General features: G+C 39.3%; 1 protein-coding gene across 4 annotated transcripts in view; it reads left to right on the top strand.

The window, feature by feature from the left end:
- Window positions 1–12,023: 12,023 nt before the first annotated feature.
- Window positions 12,024–17,922, top strand: part of TUT7 (terminal uridylyl transferase 7) — a 54,169-nt gene continuing 48,270 nt past the window's right edge. For 3 of the 4 annotated variants that reach the window (XM_019750120.2, XM_019750121.2, XM_019750118.2), the window contains exons 1-2: window positions 12,024–12,159; window positions 13,326–13,876. In XM_019750120.2, coding sequence (XP_019605679.2) covers window positions 13,357–13,876 — 520 coding nt within the window. In that variant the 5' untranslated portion in view covers window positions 12,024–12,159; window positions 13,326–13,356. Of the gene's footprint in view, window positions 12,160–12,261; window positions 12,480–13,325; window positions 13,877–17,922 lie in introns of those variants that run through there. The other variant, XM_019750119.2, reaches the window with a different exon arrangement.

Here is a 17,922-nt window from a genome sequence, read left to right as displayed (position 1 = left end):
GGAAAACAGTATGGAGGTATCTCAAAAAAATGAAAATGGAACTACCTTATGACCCAGCAATTCCACTCCTAAGTATCTGGAGAAATCCAAAACTCTAATTCAAAAAACTGTATGCACCCTGGTGTTTTTTGCAGCACTATACATAATAGCCAACACATGGAAACAACTGAAATGCCCATCGGTAGACAACTGGATTAAGAAACTGGTACATTTATACAATGGAGTATTACGCAGCCATAAAAAAGAATGAAATCTTACCATTTGCAACAATATGGATGGACCTAGAGAACATTATGCTAAGTGAAATAAGTCAGACAGATAAAGACAAATATCATATGATCTCATTTATATGTGGAATCTAAAGAAAAGAATAAATGAATGAACTAATCAGAAACAATCTCAGAAACATAGAGGAAAAACTGAGGGTTGCTAGATGGGAGGGGAGTGGGAATAAGGGGGAAGTTGAGAGGATTAGAAAGCACAGTCGGTAACCACAAGATTGCCACGGGGATACGAAAGTCAATTTGGGGAATGTAATCAATAATGTTGTAAAGATTTTGTAGGGTATCTGATGGACACTTGTTCCATTAGGGAGACCACCTCAGGGATGATGTAGATGCCTGATCACTTCACTGTACACCTGAAGCTGAAGATGAACAATAATGAATGTCAATTATATATATATATATATATATATATATACACACACACACACACACACACACGTACATATATATACAATTACAAGAAGTGGAGTTCAGCATTAGGAATAGAGACAGTGGAAATGCAATGGCTGTGTGCGATGTCAGAGGGGTAGTAGATGAGGGGAGGGGGGTTATCACTGTGTGAGGGATATAAATGACAAATGTCTATTACATTGTTTTGTACACCTGAAACTAATAAAAAAATGTTTTTCATTAAAAAAACAGTGGCTTAGAACTCCAGCTTATATAGCATTTTTACCAAGAACAATAAATTTATAGAGAAATTATACAACAAAGGAAAGCTGTTTTAGGCTTCCAAGGGTGGCAAACTGTGGGAAGGTAAATATATAGGAGGAAACTAATGAAGTAAGTAAGGTTTGTTTGCAGATTCCTCTGGTGTCTCTAGGCTAATAAGAGTCTATCTCAAGTGAAAGGATAATTTGTATTCTGCTTTTAGGCAAAAAAGGGGGAGCATTTCCTGCATTTGCTGCTTCTTAATTGCTTTCAGCTCAAAATAAGTTTTCTGTCAAAGAGGCATATTTTGGAGTGGCATATTCTGCTTTCCTTCACAGAAAGGGGGCAGCAAAGAAAGGATAAAGGATAAATGTTTCATTCCCCCCAAATAACCATAAAATGGCCTTTTAAAAGTAAGAAAAGTAGGAGCGATATCCTTAAAAAAAAAGTCCTTATAAATTGAATATATTTTATTTTATACAAAACTCACTTCCCTGTTTTTTTTTGTTTTTCATTTTATCTAAACTGATGAAAATTTTCTATCACCAGTCCATGAACTTGCATTTGAGGAACATTTGAGGAGTATTCCTATGAAGTCCTTTTCTGCTCTAAAATCATGACACTAATAGTGTTGCCTTTGCCTCCACTACCCCTCCCAGAATCCTAGGAATTGAAGGGGTAATAGAAGACTGGAGGGGAAACCAGGATTTAGTGGCTCACAGCATGCTTTATACAGAAAAATACTTGAAAATAAAATACCTAAGGCCTTTTTTCCTGTGCCAGGGTGATCCAGGAACTCATCTGACCTGAAGTTCCACCTGTTTATTTGAATCCAGGTTCTGCCTGGAGGGACACTCCTATGCAGATGGGAAAAAATACCAGAAGTGACAAAGCCGTAGGACACATTGCACCAAAAAAGATTTTGCAAGGTCTACCGAGTTTATATTTACTTCATGAGGCTGCCCACAAACTCAGGTTTCTCTGGTTCATCTCTTTTGTGTTAGTGTTTATAAAAGTGAAATTATCACTTTTACCTTCCTCATTTTATATATGCCAGACTAAAGTTGAAAGTTACATTAAATTGCCTTCACTTCATGATGTTCTCCAGGTATTGGGTTTATCAGAACTCATATATTTCTCTGAGAATTTTTAGTTCATTCTCTCTACCATGGTGCCAAGCAGAGAGGGAGAAAGAGAACTCTGTGTCCCACCTCCACAAAAAAAGTCATTCATTCCTTGCAAGCAACTGGTGCATTTTTCAGCTGACATGTCCTAGATTGTTCTAAAAAGAGCAGTAGTGTGAGAAAATATAAGAACACATGATTCAAAGACTCCCTGGGAATTGCACAGCCAGCCCATAATTACAAATGCAGGGGTAGGCGGAACATCTGTATTCTGAGTCACTCTATTTTTCTAGAAGGGAGAAGATCATTAGCCCTCCTGCTGCATAAACCTTTGTGGTCAATAAGCAGGAAGAAGAACTAGTTCACAGTGTGCTGTATCGAGACTGCAACTGACCTCCTCTCTATTATCACATAAACTCAACATATTTTGAAGTCATCTTAATTAATTATTGACTGCCTACAGCCAAGAGTTTTTAAGTCCATATTTTGTAAAATGACTATGCAAAAGCATTGTGTGTGTGAGAGAGAGAGAGAGAGAGAGAGCGAGAGAGAGAGAGAAAGAATATATGTGTGTTGAGAGAGGAGGAAGTAAATCATCTTAAAAATCCCATAAAGATTTCTGATCTTGGTTCTCTCATGTTTGGAACGATTACAAATTTAGAAATACTACCTTTTCTGTGGAAAGATCTTAGGAAAACGTGAAAAGAGTAACAGATTTTTTTCTAGAAAACTATAAAAACAGTTATTCCAGGAGAGCTGCTTGCAGCTTTTTGATTAATGAGTAACAAAAAGATGCTGACAAAAGAAAGATATTGATGAGTGAAATTGAGAGTTCACTGTAGTTAAGGCAGAGCCAAGTTCACAAATGTGTTTTCAGGAGTTCCTGTCTCTTCTTGTGTGACTTCTATGGGGAAATTTCACTGTTTATACAGAGACATGTAAACATATCTGTTGACTTAACAAAACATGGATTTTCATTCCTGATTCCTTCCTCCCCGCCAGCCATGGTAAATAGTCACATTTAGGCTCACAGGCTTTGGTGTTGAGTCAAGAGGTTCAAATTCTTTTGTTGATAACTGTGTGTTTTAGGACAAGCTTTGTATCCTCTCTAAGTCCCAGTTTCTGCACCTATATGATGGGGATAGTAGTCTGCCAATCTGTCTCAAAGGGCAGTTGTAAGTAAATAATGACATAATCCAGGTAACTGCCACATACAGCTCTTGGCACATGAAAAGTGCTTAGTGACTATGGGAGTGGAGTGGGATGACAGCTTATTGTTGTTGGTTTATCCAAATAAAGGCTCACGCTTATGAACACCTGGTACAGAATAAAACTGAAGCACTCAGTAGGCACTAAAACCTCAAACTCTAAAGTGACAACAACATCACATGAAATGCTTGTACAAGATATAGCATTGGGTAAAGAAATGCAGCAAACCCCAAAAGAACTGAGGATGGCAGAAATACCCACTTTGAAAACTTAGACATGCTCAAGTGTTTACAAAAGGAAGATGGCACATTAAGGTCAAAACTCCTTGAATTGGCTGCAGGTCCCACCTGGTGATTCCAGAAATTCAAATGGCCTGTCCTGAATCTGATTTTGCCCAAGTGTCCTCAGAGGAACTCTTGAGAGAATGTAACCTTTTCTACTATTTTGCCTCAGGGTAGAAATAGTGAGAGAAGGGGGTATCTAGAAAGTAATTTTAGGACGGAGCTGTGACAGGACTGTGGTAGGAGAAATGCATCTCAGGAAGTATGAGAAATTTATTCATTATTCACACTTCCTCTCTTTCTCCCCTCCACCAATTTCTCCCCAAATGCATGGGTTAGGGAACTGGACATCCTTTCAACTTAACCAGACATGATCTCACTCTGATATAACATAATGAAACTGTATCATTTTATTATTACTTATTTTTAGTAGCTAGCACTAGCATTCATCTTGCACAGATCAACCTTTGTTGGGAAAAGACCCAGGGGCAGACCACTTAAGGAAGGGGAATACCTGTGGGGTACTGGATGTTGGCTGGCACGATGGCTTCTACAAAATCAGCCTGTATAGAATGAAATGCCTATGACACTCCTGAAATAAAAGAGGGAGAAGAGTCAAGAGGGGAGAGAAAATTGGAAGTGAGAAGAAAGAAGAGTCAGTGAAAGGATGGAAGGCTGTGTAGTGATGGAGGAGACAACTCCTCAAATGCTCACCAAAACCCCTAAACCCATGAAGGCTTAGGAGTGGGTTGAAAATTCATGTGGGGTTTTTGTCTGTGTCAATATGTTACAAAACAGAGAATATACATGTACATGCAGAAGTAGGAGCTAGAGGGCAATGTGATTAAACATATATACATCTACTAAAGCTTCAAAATGTCATAAACAGATATGGAAAGGTGAAAGAAGACCTAGAGAAGATGCAAAGCTATGACAGTGACCTACCAAGCCAAGAGAACTGCCTGTGCTCGTCCATGCAGGCAACCATGCACGGTGCCACTTATTATCAACACTGGTTGACCTCCTACTATGTGCCAGCACTGAGCTAGGCTGTGGAGCTCCTTGCTGAGCAAAGCCAGAGTTCTTATTCTCCTGGTGTTTGCTCACTTGCAGGGGGACAAACATTGATCAAGTGAGTGCACAAACATTTGTAAAATTGCAATTGTGAGGAATGCTATGAAGAAGGGGTACATGGTATTATGAGAGAATATAACAGAGAGATTGGCCCAGTCAGGGAGATCAGAGCAGAGAAACTTTCCAAATAAGTGATGCTTGATCTTAGCACTGAGAGATGTCAACTGGGTGAAGAAAGTAGAGAAAAGCAGCCCAGGAACAAGAATATGTGTGGAGGCCCTGGGATGGCAGGTTTGAGGACTGAATGGCAAAGAGAGTCTGGGGAGAATGGGCAACATGAAGTTGGAGGGCGGGAAGGACCAGGCTCCTTGGGACTGTGGACCACATGATGAAGTCAGTCTATTTTTTTTTTTTTTTTAATTTTTAAAAATTTATTTTTCTATTACTGTTGACATACAATATTAGTTTCAGGTGTACAAAACAACAGAGTGCTTAGACATTTATGTACTTCACAAAGTGATAACCCCAGGAAGTTTATTACTCATCTGACACTGTACATAGTTATTACATTATTGACTATATTCCCTGTTATACTTTACATCCTGTGACTATTTTTTTCCAATTATAGTTGACATTGAATGTTATTTTATATTAGTTTCAGGTCGGAGTCAGTCTTTATCTCAAGAGCAGTTGGAGGTCATTGAAGGGAAATTGACAGGAATGCCTGAGAAAGTCTGTAAATACTATATGAGACCCGTTTACACTTTATCCCCACTTTTCTCAGAATTTCCATTGACTATTAATCTGGTTTAACCTGAGTAATTGAGCTTGCTAAAATCAGAAACAAACAAATAAACCAAAAAAACCAAAAACACTTAATAAACATTGTTAACTTAGTCATTTCAAATAATCAGTATTTTTAAATGAATTTTCTATCAACATACAAGAAAAAATCCTAATTCTGACCACTATCAAAACACAGATGTCTGGTGTGTAAATTCATAATTCAGATTTAATCTTGATTTACTTAAAGAATACTGAATTAGGAGTCAAACAGCCTGAGTTCACATTCTGACTTGACCACTTATTAGTCACATGGCCTTGGGTTAAGTCCCCAAACCTCTCTTAGTCTCAGTTTCCTCATCTATAAAATGGGATAATGTAAAACTTTTGCCCAACATACCCTACAAGATTAAAGTGAGAGTTTTTGTAATGGAGCAATACAACAAATAAAGAGATCATTATTAACTGTCCTCTAAATTACACAGGCAAATATACAACTTTTTCCATTTGGATAATGTTTCTTTTAACATCACATATCAAACTGTTTTGCAATATTGTTACAAAACAATACTTTATCTTTAAAGTCATTGCCCCCTACTACATTATAAAACTACTTCTTGTGTAAATAAAACCACCCAGAGGGAGAATCTTTGAGAAAAAAAAGTTTTATTGCATTTCACTATACCACAGATAAAAGAGTCAGTTCAAGTATTATCACCAACATTTTATATCTATTTTAAAAGGAAGAGGATATATAAAGAGATGCTTAACTCATAAACAGAGAAGTCAATGGAAATAAGAGAAGAGATGCTTAAAACTATATGAGATGCTATTTCTCATCCATCAGATTGGCAAAAATGTCAACTCTTGAAGAAATAGTCTACTGAACAGATTTTGAGGAAATAGACATTCTCATTCACTACTGGTGGGTACAAAATGGTACATTTCCTACAGAGGGGAATTGGGCAATATCTAGCAAAACTACAGATGCATTTACCTTTTGGCCTAGAAATCCCACTCCGATGAATTTATCCTGAAAATACACCCCTAACAATATAAGAAAACACATGCACAAGGTTATTCATTGAAACATTATTTATAATTGCAAAATATTGGAAATACCTTAAAGGCCCATACTTAGGAGTTCGGTTGAATAAACTATGATGCATTTACTTAATGGAGTACTATATACAGCTGGAAAATTTTGAAATGAAAAAGATTTGTATGAAATGACATAAACTGATTTCCAGATTATACTATTAAGTGAAAAAAAAAACCAAGGTACTAAAGATTATATGTAGTATGCTACATTTTGTATGATAAAGGTAAAATACATATTTATTTTTACAAAAAAGAAACAGAAAAGATAAACAAGAAACTAATGAATTTGGTTACCTATGGGGTTGGGGGAATGGAATGGAAGAGATAGAAAGGGAACCTGTCTGAATATAATATTTTATATAGTTTTGGGTTTTGAACCACATTAACATTTTACATTTTCAAAAAATAAAATTAAACCAACAAGAATGGGGTGGGGAAGAGATATAGGGAGACCTGGAAGTGAAAAAAAAAGAATAAACTTGATTAAACACAATTGCAAAGAAAAAAGATTAATCCAAACCACTTTTGAACATAGCAAAGTATTCTACTATACACTTTTAAGGGCAAAAACTATCTTAAACTTTATTTGGTAGGCTTGTTTTGGGTAGTGATGTGAGGCAATTCTGAAACTGTTTTGTGTACATTGTGGGATTGAGCAAATTAGTAAACATATTGATGTTTTCAGGAAGCAGGGAGTTAATTGTGGGAGAAGATACAAATATGGAATGGCAAAAGGAAAGGAAGAATCCTATTCTATTGGACTGGGTATTAATTAGAGGCATCATTATGAACTCATGATTTTTAAAACATATTTCCTAGTTCTGTCCATTGAGAGGACCTAAAAGCAATTTCGGCCCAGAACAATGGGCATACAAGGCACCCAGCTCTTGCTTTCAAAACACCATTTTCCAAACCCTCTGGGAAAATGGCTAATTTCAAGATGAACCTGGAAGGTTTTTATAGGCAGAAAAAGGGTGAGACAAAAAAGTTTAAACAGTGGATTAGGACCAGCTCTGTGGCTCAGGTGGTTGGAACGCCATGCTCCTAACCCCAAGGTCTCCCGCTCGATTCCCACATGGGCCAGTGAGCTGCGCCCTCTACAGCTAAGATTGTGAACAACAGCTCTCCCCAGAGCTGGAGTGCTTAGTGCTGCTGGGGGCTGCTGTGAGCTATGGTGTGTGGCCAGTGGCCAACAGGAGTGGCCAGAGGGAGTCCAAGGCTCCTAATACCAGCATGGGCCAGGGAGCTGTGTTCTACACAACTAGACTGAGAAACAACGGCTTGAACTGAGTGGGAGAGAGGGGGGAAAGGTGGAAGAAATGGGGAGACAAAACTGTGGATTTCAGGCAAATTCAGCTTTCCCTAAGAGAAAGCAAGGGGTTCTATCAAGCAGATTGCCTCACTAGTGTTGACCAGGAAATTGCAGACTGATTAGTTTAAAATTCCACTCCTGGGTTAGTTTTAAAGTTTTGGTGGGGCTTAGCACAAGTGACTCAATTTGGGGTCAGTTGTTTCTTTTTAACAATTTCCTCCTTTTGATTATAACTCTCAGCCTGAGGGATATGATCCAAATTTAAGGTATTAGAGCCACTCTCAGCTACTGCTCTGTAGTTCTAATAGTTTTTACTGATTCTCTGTGTGATATTCACAAGTTCATGATACTTTTGTTTAATCCCTGCAACACTCACATGTCACAGCTTCAGGTTCATAATCCTTAAATTGGCTTTTTCTTCATTCCTTTTTTGACGTCCTGATGACTATGAACATGCATTTAATGCTTTTGGAAGGATACAAAGCACCGGGAGATTATTATAACTATAATTAGAGTAATTCCCAATGTTTGGAGTGCACTTCAGTCACAGTCCCTAAGGCCCAAAGCAGTCAAAGAAAGACCCTATTGAAGGAGTCACCCTCTTAAGCCAAATGGCTTGCTCAGTGATCTTATGTAACTTGAGTTTTGACTTTCCCGGAAGTGTTGATCCAGGTACAGCAGGTGGTGTGGGGCACAGCATAGACATCTCCCTGCTCAGCTAAAAGATAATCAAGGACTATCCGAATATTGAGAAGAACTTTGGGCAATAATGTTGATAACTCTAAGACATTTCTATTTTAATTCACTGAAGATTTTCTTAGATCACATAAACTTAAAAAAATATTTGGGTTAACTTCTATTTTTCTGAGAATTTAGAATGCCCAATCCTTATAAGCACTTGACCTTCAACCAAATTAAATAGAGCTCTTTTGGCAATAACCTCTGGAAGTACAAAAATACCACATATTTACAACATACATCTATAGACACACAGAGACCTTTTAGTCATGAGACAGGTTCTCTATGCACATTCAGGCATACTGGAAATTCTATGTGTCCTTGAAAAGAATCCAAGTGTTTCTGGATTCTTCTTGGTGCCAAGGAAAACAGATGGCAAAGTAGCCAGGAGATTGCTAGAACTGTAGGGAAGTAGTGGACGGTCCATGCTGAAAATCACCTAGGAGCTGCCGTTAGATCTCAAGAGGGATGCACAATGTCATCAAGCACAGGGTGGGTCCAAGTCAGCAGTAGCAACCACTGGAGAAGGACTAGGCTGAGAGAACTAACCATAAATTCCTGAGTCTCAGATCTCAGCAACAGATGGCCAGCAACGGGGCAAAGAAGACAGACTGGAAAGACCAGAAAAGCAAGAGGACCACCCAAAGAGCCTGGGACACTTCTTTCCAGTCATGTGACTCCAGATCATCACATGTCCAGACGGCAAGTGAGGGACGTGGAGAAGGAAATCTGAACAATGGGGCATATATCCAAAAGAGACCAAACCATCAAAAATACAATTTAAATTAGAAAAGACAGGGATGTTAATCAGCAAGTTAAATTGTTTTTCCCATAGTTCGCAGGGGGGAGTAGGGACCCAGAGTAAGATTAGATCAACTTTTTTGGGGCAGAGTACATTCATCTAAGCTGAATCTTAAATTTTTTTTTCTCCCCCCCTTCTCTCACCTCCCCCTCCCAACTCGGGTTCAAGCCATTGTTTCTCAGTCTAGTTGTGTAGGACACAGCTCCCTGGCTCATGCTGGTATTATGAGCCTTGCACTCCCCCCCCAGGGAGTCAGTTGTGGGTCAGCCGCTCACAGCAGCTCTGGCCGGTTGCCAGCCGCTCACGATGGCTGCTGGCCGCTTAGGACAGCCCAGCTGCAGGGAGAGCTGTTGTTCACAATATTAGCTGTAGAGGGCGCAGCTCACTGGCCCATGTGGGAATGAACCCGCAATCTCCGCGTTAGGAGCATGTCGTTCCAGCCACCTGAGCCACACGGCAGCCCCAAATCTTAAATTTTTAATTTTAGGACATTTGCTGCATTTACCATACTGTTCAACACTTCAAGAACTGGGGCTATGTCTGTTTTCCTCACATACCAGGCACATATCATGCACTCGACATTTGTTGAAAAAATAAAATGAATGAATGACTACAAATGTCTAATTCTAGAAGAGCAAAGTCTAGATTTTAATTATTAGAGTACACTAGCTCTCTGATTTTTCTAAGATTTTAAAACATGCACTGGAACTAAAATTATTTGACTTTACATATCTTAGGTTGTAAATGTAAGGTCGTGGAGTAATTTAAACTAAGAGACTCCTGGGTGGGCAGAAGCAGATTGTTAGTCATTTGCAATTCTTCAAGTCACAGAAGTCAGAAATCCAGTGTAAGCCTGACGTGGTGGAAGGTCTTTGAAAGTCTACAGAAGAAGGGCTACCAATGGCCCCCAGAATTTGTCTCCCTCCCAATACAACAATGTACAGTAGTACCTCGAACGTCTCCGTCGACGAACATTTCGGTTTATGAACGCCGTCAACCCCGAAGTAAATGCTTCAGTTTTTGAACACCCCTCGGAAGTCGTGCATGTCACGCAGCTTCCGCTGAGTGCAAGATCCTGAGGCCTAGCTGTCTGCTGTTTTAGAATGTTTCAGAACTCAAACGGTCTTCTGGAATGGATTACATTCGAAAACCAAAAAACTGTAGTTCTTTTCTGTCCTTTTCCCTTTATGGAGCAGAAGGAGCATCTGTTCTTCTCTGATGTTCTAAAAAGATCGATATCTGACTGAAAGGTCTTCTCTGACCAAACACCAAAATTCTAAACACATATGTTTCAGTTTTCCCATTCATACCCTCACTTACAGGAAAGCCAAATTGTGTTCCAAAGTCTAGAGACAAATGTGTTTAATAGAGGTGGAATGAACATCGTTAGCTACCATCCATTCTCACCTTTGTCCTTCCTAAAGGGACCCAGATTCTTCTACTACTCCTCTAAAACTTTTCCTAAACCAGTTCTTCTGTACAAGAATTACTCCACTGGGTGTGGCAATACTGCTGTCCCATAATGAATGTAATCATGCATCACCACACTTCCTTTGGACTCTATTAAAGTCCATTGTCAGCCTGTCAAACAGATTATTGGCTTGTTTCGCATGTATTTCCAGAACCAAAGCATCTAGATATAACATTATACAAAAATTGCTCCGACATGTTCTAAAACACCTTTAGTATAGACATTGTTAGAAGAGACTGCCACATTAGTTAGGGTTTGGATTCCAGCGGTGCCATTTACTTCATAAATGCGATTTCCCCATCTTTAACAAGGGGATCTTATTTTCTTAGCAGAGTTGTTATGAGGATTAAATGACTTAATATCTGCAAAGCCCTCAAAACAGTGCCTGGCAACAGCCAGTACTTATGTGTTCATAATTATTTTAAGACCATTGCCCCTTAGAATCTCGTAAATTTAAATTTAAATGCTCTTAAAAAGCAGAGAAATCAAAACTCAAATTTTCACAACGCTCTGGAGCTCTGGAGTGTTTGCTAGTTCCAGGTGTGCAGTCTTCTTTCAAAAATTCGCGTATGCCGCTCCCTGATTACCCTCTGCGATTACACATAGTCTTCAAAACAGTTTGTTGTTTAAGTAAAACTAACACTTACACAATCTAAGAAAAAAGCAGAGCATTTCCCTTGACCACACTGAGAGAGCTGGGTGAGCAGCGGATGCTTAAACGCTGGCATTTCTAGAGGATAGGCACCTAAGCTCTCCCTGACAGGTCTTGGAATTACCAGAAAAACAGCAACGCCAGGAAGCCTCAAACCCAGAGTGAAGTCGCCCTCGAAGCAACCAGGGGCATCCAGGTGCAAAGCCGAGGCTCCGCCATGGGGTGCGCCCCGACCGCGGACACCACGTCTCTCTTGGAGATCCAGAGGCTTCCTCCCCACGTCCCCCCGGTGCTTTCACGGCCTAGGAAAGAGGAAACCCAGGAGACTCCAAATCGGAGCGAGAAACACCGCGCGTCTAACCCCGGCCGGATTCGATCACTTACCTCTGGAGAGCGCCCGCGAGCGCGCGCAGCGGCGGCTACAGGGGTGGCAGTGGGCGTGGTGCTTTGGGGGCGGGGCGGGACCCTGTGAAGGCGGAGCGGGGCGGGGCGGGGCGGCCCTCTGGGCGGGGCGCGCGTTTCCGGCGTGCGCGGCGGAGCGCTCCGGCGGGGGCACGGCCGGCTTCCAATCGCGCACAATGAGACAGCGCTGAGCGCCGGAAGTGGGGCCGAAGGAAAACACGGAGAGGGAGCCCAGCCGGGACAGAAAGAGGCGGAGGACCGCGGCGGAGGTGGTGAGTGTTTCGAGCCTCTTCTCCCCGTGTCCCTCCGAGATTCACCTCCTTGGTGGGTCTCCGGTGGGATCCCGGGTCTCCAGAGTAGAAGGTGGGCCAGGCCCGGGAGTTACGTTGCCTCTATCCTCCACCGGCCTCTTTGCCCCAGTTGCGAGGACCCGGGAGCCCCCAGGCCAGCGGGGACTGAGCTCTCGGGTTCGAGTCCGCATCTTCACGTTGTGTCAGACCCTGCGAGGGCAGGAGAAGAAGGGATTTGCGTGGGGGCACTGGGCCCCGGCCCTCTGGCCGGCCGAGGGGGATCTCGGAACCCCATCGAGGAGGTAGGTCACTTCCTGCTGCCTGGTCCCCGCGGTGGCTTCGTGGCCAGGGGTACCGGGACGCCTCCTCTTTCTCCGCCTTCAGCCGGCCCCGAAAGATGAAAACTGAGGCAGATCAGGGATGGGGCGATCAGATGGGGATCGAAAAGGGGAAATTGCTGTTCGTGACAAACCCAAGCTTGTTTGGGGATGGAGAATGAGGACTGGGAAGAGTACCTGAAGTTGTCCCTTGGTCGGAAACCCAGCCCCTTTGACTAGAGCCGAGCCTTAGTCGGGAGCCCAGCCCCTCTGTAGCCCAAGCGATCGAAGCTTGTCGTTGTGGTGAGTGGTGGTGAGGGGAGCCAAGGCCCGGGGCTGCGGAGAAGGGACAGAAAAGTGGAGTTTTGAGATAATGTACTACCTTCAGAGAAAGTTTGGTTACTTTGTATAACACTTAAAAGTAATTGCCAACTTTTTAATAAAAAACTTTCGAGAATTGTCTAATGGTATAGGCTTGGGATGGGGGGTGGGTTTTAAAGTGAAGCTCTTTTGTTATATAGGTAAAAGCCAACCAATTTGGTATGAGTAACTTTTGTACTACAGTTCTACAAACTGTATAGGGAAAGCTTCCCTTATTCATACATTTAATCTTCATGTTGAATAATAAGTACTAGTTTTCATGAAGAATGTTTTAGAGCTAAGCCTCCTAACATCTAGTGTAATGCACTGGTTATTGGAATGTGATGTAAATTAGGAGTTTTTCATAAGCTTTTGAGTGTGCAATGTATATGTGTGGTATTTTGTACACTTGGTATGATACCTCGTTATAGTTTGATTTTTTTCCCCCAAATTTTTCCCTTACTCTTTCAGGTGCATAGTAAGAAAATTGAAGTCAAAGACCATGGGAGATGCAGCAAAACCTTATTTTGTGAAGCGTGCTAAAGACCGAGGGACTATAGATGACGAGGATTTCAGAAGGGGTCACCCCCAGCAAGATTTTTTAATAATGGATGATTATGCTAAAGGCCATAGCAGTAAAATGGAAAAGAGCCTTCCCAAAAAAAAAATAACGCCAGGGAACTATGGGAATACCCCCAGAAAAGGACCATATGCTGTTTCCAGCAATCCATATGCATTTAAAAACCCAATTTACAGTCAACCCCCTTGGATAAATGACAACCACAAAGATCAGAGTAAGAGGTGGCTGTCTGATGAACTTGGTGGTAATTCAGACAATTGGAGAGAATTCAAACCTGGACCTAGAATTCCTGTTATAAACCGACCAAGAAAAGACTCCTTTCAAGAAAGTGAAGATGGATATAGGTGGCAAGATGGAAGAGGCTGCAGAGCTGTAAGACGACTATTTCATAAAGACCTGACAAGCCTAGAAACCAGTTCAGAAGTAGAAGCAGGAAGCCATGGTAATGTGTTACAACTTGTCAAGTTACAGCCCCAGTCAACAATGTCTTTTCTTTCTCATCCAAATGAGTTTTATTATTTTCAGCAATGTAGTTTCAATTTTGCATAGTTTCTGCTTTTTTAATGAGATTACTTTTAAGGATTGTAATCGTAATATTTGGGTAACTTCAACACATTGCATATATTGGTCCCTTTAAAAGTTTACCTTGCCACAAGGCTCATTTTCACTTCAGTAAACATTTCCTATTGGTGCTTTTTACAAAGAGGGTGATCGTACCCTCCTGGAGACTATATTGTAATTTCTGTGTATATGTAATTTCTAACTTATGTATCACAGTTGTATTTGAATAATTAATGTGTCCATAATATAAATGACAGAATATGAGACTTAAAAAATCTCACTCGAGGTAACACAATATAGCCTGCGTATATATCTCCTACCACAGAAGGATGTATGTCTTTGGTGGAGCATCAATCTCCTGAGGACGGTAGTCTAGATTTTTTTTTTTTTTCCCTCAAAAGTGAGCATGGCAAACAGGTTGTGAGACATTACGTTTAGAAAGTCAGAAATACAGATAAAAGCTTTGCCTTTTAGTTTCAGTAAAACCAAAATCCATTTCTAAGTGCCCTACGTGTTTAATTATAATTGTCCCAAAGTAATTATTTATATGTTTTTCTAAAAGATGGATAGGTTTTGTGGATGTAGCAATGATTTCTATAAAAAGGAAAATTGTTTTTATCTAACAGACAATAATTACGGAAATGAAATAAAGTCATAAATTTGAAGGAAAAAAATCAAACAATAATATTTAGTCTGGCAATGCAATTATGCTTAGAAAATTACGTTTGGAAAAATGGGCTTTTAAGTTTATTGGCTTGTAAACCATTTTTAGTGGCCATGTAGAATGGGTTGCAAACTGGCTATCATTTTTAAAGTTTTTTAATTTAACGACATTTAGGCAAATGTTGACACTTTCTCCGTATCCAGAGGCCCTTTTCCTATATGCTGTGTCACAGTGGCCTGTTTATATATATGTATGTTACCTGTAAGGCATTTGAATTTGTGACCTGCACGTTCAAAATACTTAACAGGGGAAGAGTCATTCTTTTTTTTTTCTTTTTTGGTCTTTAGAGCTTTATGAAAGTATTAAATGGGAGAAAAGGTACTGTTTGATATTTTTTAAGATAGGAAAAGCAAAAGAAAATTGCTTTGTATCAAATAGCCAGAACAGAATGAGGTGTTATACAGGAATCACATAGGGAGGGATAAAACCTTGTAAATCTTTTAAGCTAGAAAGAATCTGAAGGAATTATCTGACAGAGTTCTCTATTGTGATATATCAAAGGTAGAGTCACAGTTTTACAAAGCAGACAGATATGGCTCGGAAAGGTTCAATAATTTATCAAGACTTGTTTATGCAAAGTGGCAGATGAGGAAGTGGAACTGAAATCGGGTGCGGTGCTGCCCTGAAATTAAAATTAACTCAGCCCCACTGGACCTGGACTCTGACAGAGGGAAACTGAACATGTATTGATCATTTCTGGGCTTTGAATTTGTTTTTCTTTTTAAAAGTTTATGTATATTTAAGTATTTCTGTATTACTGTGTGGGACATGGACATTTTAATTTAGTTTCTGGTAGTTGGTCTTTTAGAGAGAAAATTTGATCTTGAGGAGCATTATAAAAAGATTTATGGATCTAAACTTTGCAACCAGAAAGATATTAAAAGGGACTCTTTACAGACCAAAAACCTCTTATGTGTATTCTTGTTTAGTCTTAAATTCATTTAAGTGGTTTTGAAGAGGAAGAACATTTTTACTATCTTTTTAGTGAAGGCAATCCAAAATCTCCCATGTTTTCTCTATATGAAATACAGGTGTGTGCTTTCACAATTGCTAAATAAAGGACTTTTCAGTCTATCCCTTCAAAATCTTCATAAAGGAAACATTAAACTTTTGTATAACATTACCTACTGTAGAGAGAATTGCAGTGTAAAGTATAAACTTTGCACTGCGCTCAGAGATTCCTAAAAAGGATGTCACTAAAGGGACTGAATTTATCCTTAAATCAAAATTATATCTTAATAAGGAAGGGTCTTATTAAATGAGAATTGAAGATGTAATGAAAATTATTTCAAGTTACTTTGTGTTTTAATACTATTTATTTTTCAGTTCTCCATTACCACTTGTACTTCATCCTCAAATATTCTAGATTGCCAGTTTAATGTATTTGGGACAATGCCATTAATGATCTTAGCTGGAAAACATCCACTCAAATACACATGTTCTTTATGAATGGAATAATGGACCATATGCAAATAAAATAGGGAAACTTGGAATACTCTATATATATAACTCATTACAAAAAATTGGGGATGAGCCAGGTAGTCTTCCTCTAAGTAATTATGGGAACTTTTTAGCAATATCCAGCTTTGCCTTCTAAGATTCCCTCCAGGGGTATTTTATTGGCTCTTTTTTACCTTGCAGGCCTGTGAAAATCAGTTCAGAAGGTCATACATAGTACCTTGTCGGTTCTGGTCTGTTCTAGATGTGAATAGGTATGCTACAAGAAGGAATTTTAGTTCATTCTTTTTAGTTATTGTATTGTTAGGTAGAGGCTGAATTTAAGAATTCCATCTATGCTTTAATCTGTGTTTCTATTTCCTTTACTTTGACTTAGTCATATGGCCCTGACAAGCTATATTCTTGGACCAGCATTTTCCCCATCTGTACAATGGAGATAATTTTAGCATCCGTGACAGGATCACTGTAGGGATTAAATGAGGCAGTGCACATAAACTGCTTGCATTGCATCTGTCGCATAATAAGATACTCTGTAATATAGTAGCTGCTGTTATCATCACCATCAGACACAATTCTGCAGCAATCCACTTCTCAGTATAAAAACAATAAGAAGTTAATTGTGTTCTTTGGAGAGAAATTTAAGTCACTTTTTTCTGGAAAATGACAGCAGGTATAGTTATATTAAAGGATGATCAGGAGAGAGGAGGGCTTGAAAAATTAATTTGGTTCCATATCAGTGTTTTGTGAATTAATATGGACTTTCCAAATGGGTAGTGCACATATGGGTATAAATCTCTAACGAGTGCCTAAGTAAGAAACAGGCCTGAACACTGAAATCAGATGCAATTATTTAGAATTTTTAATAATAAATAAGAATAGACAAACCTCTAATTTAAAAGAAGTGCTTATCTCAAAATTTAGGCAGACCAAGAGTACTCTCCTTAAAAGATTGATTATTTAATTGGGAGTAGGTGGAGTGTTTTGTTTTGTTTTGTTTTGTTTAAATTAAAATTTACTGTGGTGAGTGGTCCACAAAACGACATAGATTTCAAGTGTACAATGCTATAATACATCATCCATATATTGCATTATGTGTTCACTACCCAGAGTCAGTTCTCCTTCCATCACCATATATTTGACAGGGAGTGTTTAAAAGCAAGTATTAATGTAGAGTGATTTTTATCTTCCACTAACTACTTGCCTTTTAGTATTTTGTTTGGTCCATTTTGATGGCTTTTTTAAAAAAATTGTATTTGTCCTAATACTTCATAATCTTTGTTTAATTGCCACTCACTGTAGTATAGAAGCTGTTTGCAGAATTTCATTATATTCATTTTATGGTAGATTGAGCACAATGTTTGCTGCTTTGCCTTTAAAGCTGTTGGCAATACCTTTTTTAAAATTAGAAGTCCTATACCTCCTTTTTCTGACACAGAATTTTTTTTCAATCTACTGAGTCATTGTAACTGCTGTACAAGTAATGAGTTCTACTGAAAACTTGACAGGAATTGCCTCATGCAAGGCATTTTAGTAGGTGTATGTTTTCAAAGACTAATTATTGGTAAGCCATTTTAAAACTATTCAATCTATCACAATTTTAATTGGGGAAATGAATTTAATTTTAATCTCATATGTTACTAATAGCTTCGTTTTCGGAACTTGATAGAAGTTATCAAAGTTATTTTAAACAGTTTTTTGTAGCTCAATCCCACAATTGTCTTTGGTTTCACAGATTGAAAGGTTAT

Source organism: Rhinolophus sinicus, linkage group LG04, assembly GCF_036562045.2.
Source record: "Rhinolophus sinicus isolate RSC01 linkage group LG04, ASM3656204v1, whole genome shotgun sequence".
Taxonomy (NCBI): domain Eukaryota; kingdom Metazoa; phylum Chordata; class Mammalia; order Chiroptera; family Rhinolophidae; genus Rhinolophus; species Rhinolophus sinicus.
The sequence above is the reverse complement of the archived record's forward strand: the minus strand, read 5'-3'. Positions and strand labels throughout refer to the sequence as shown.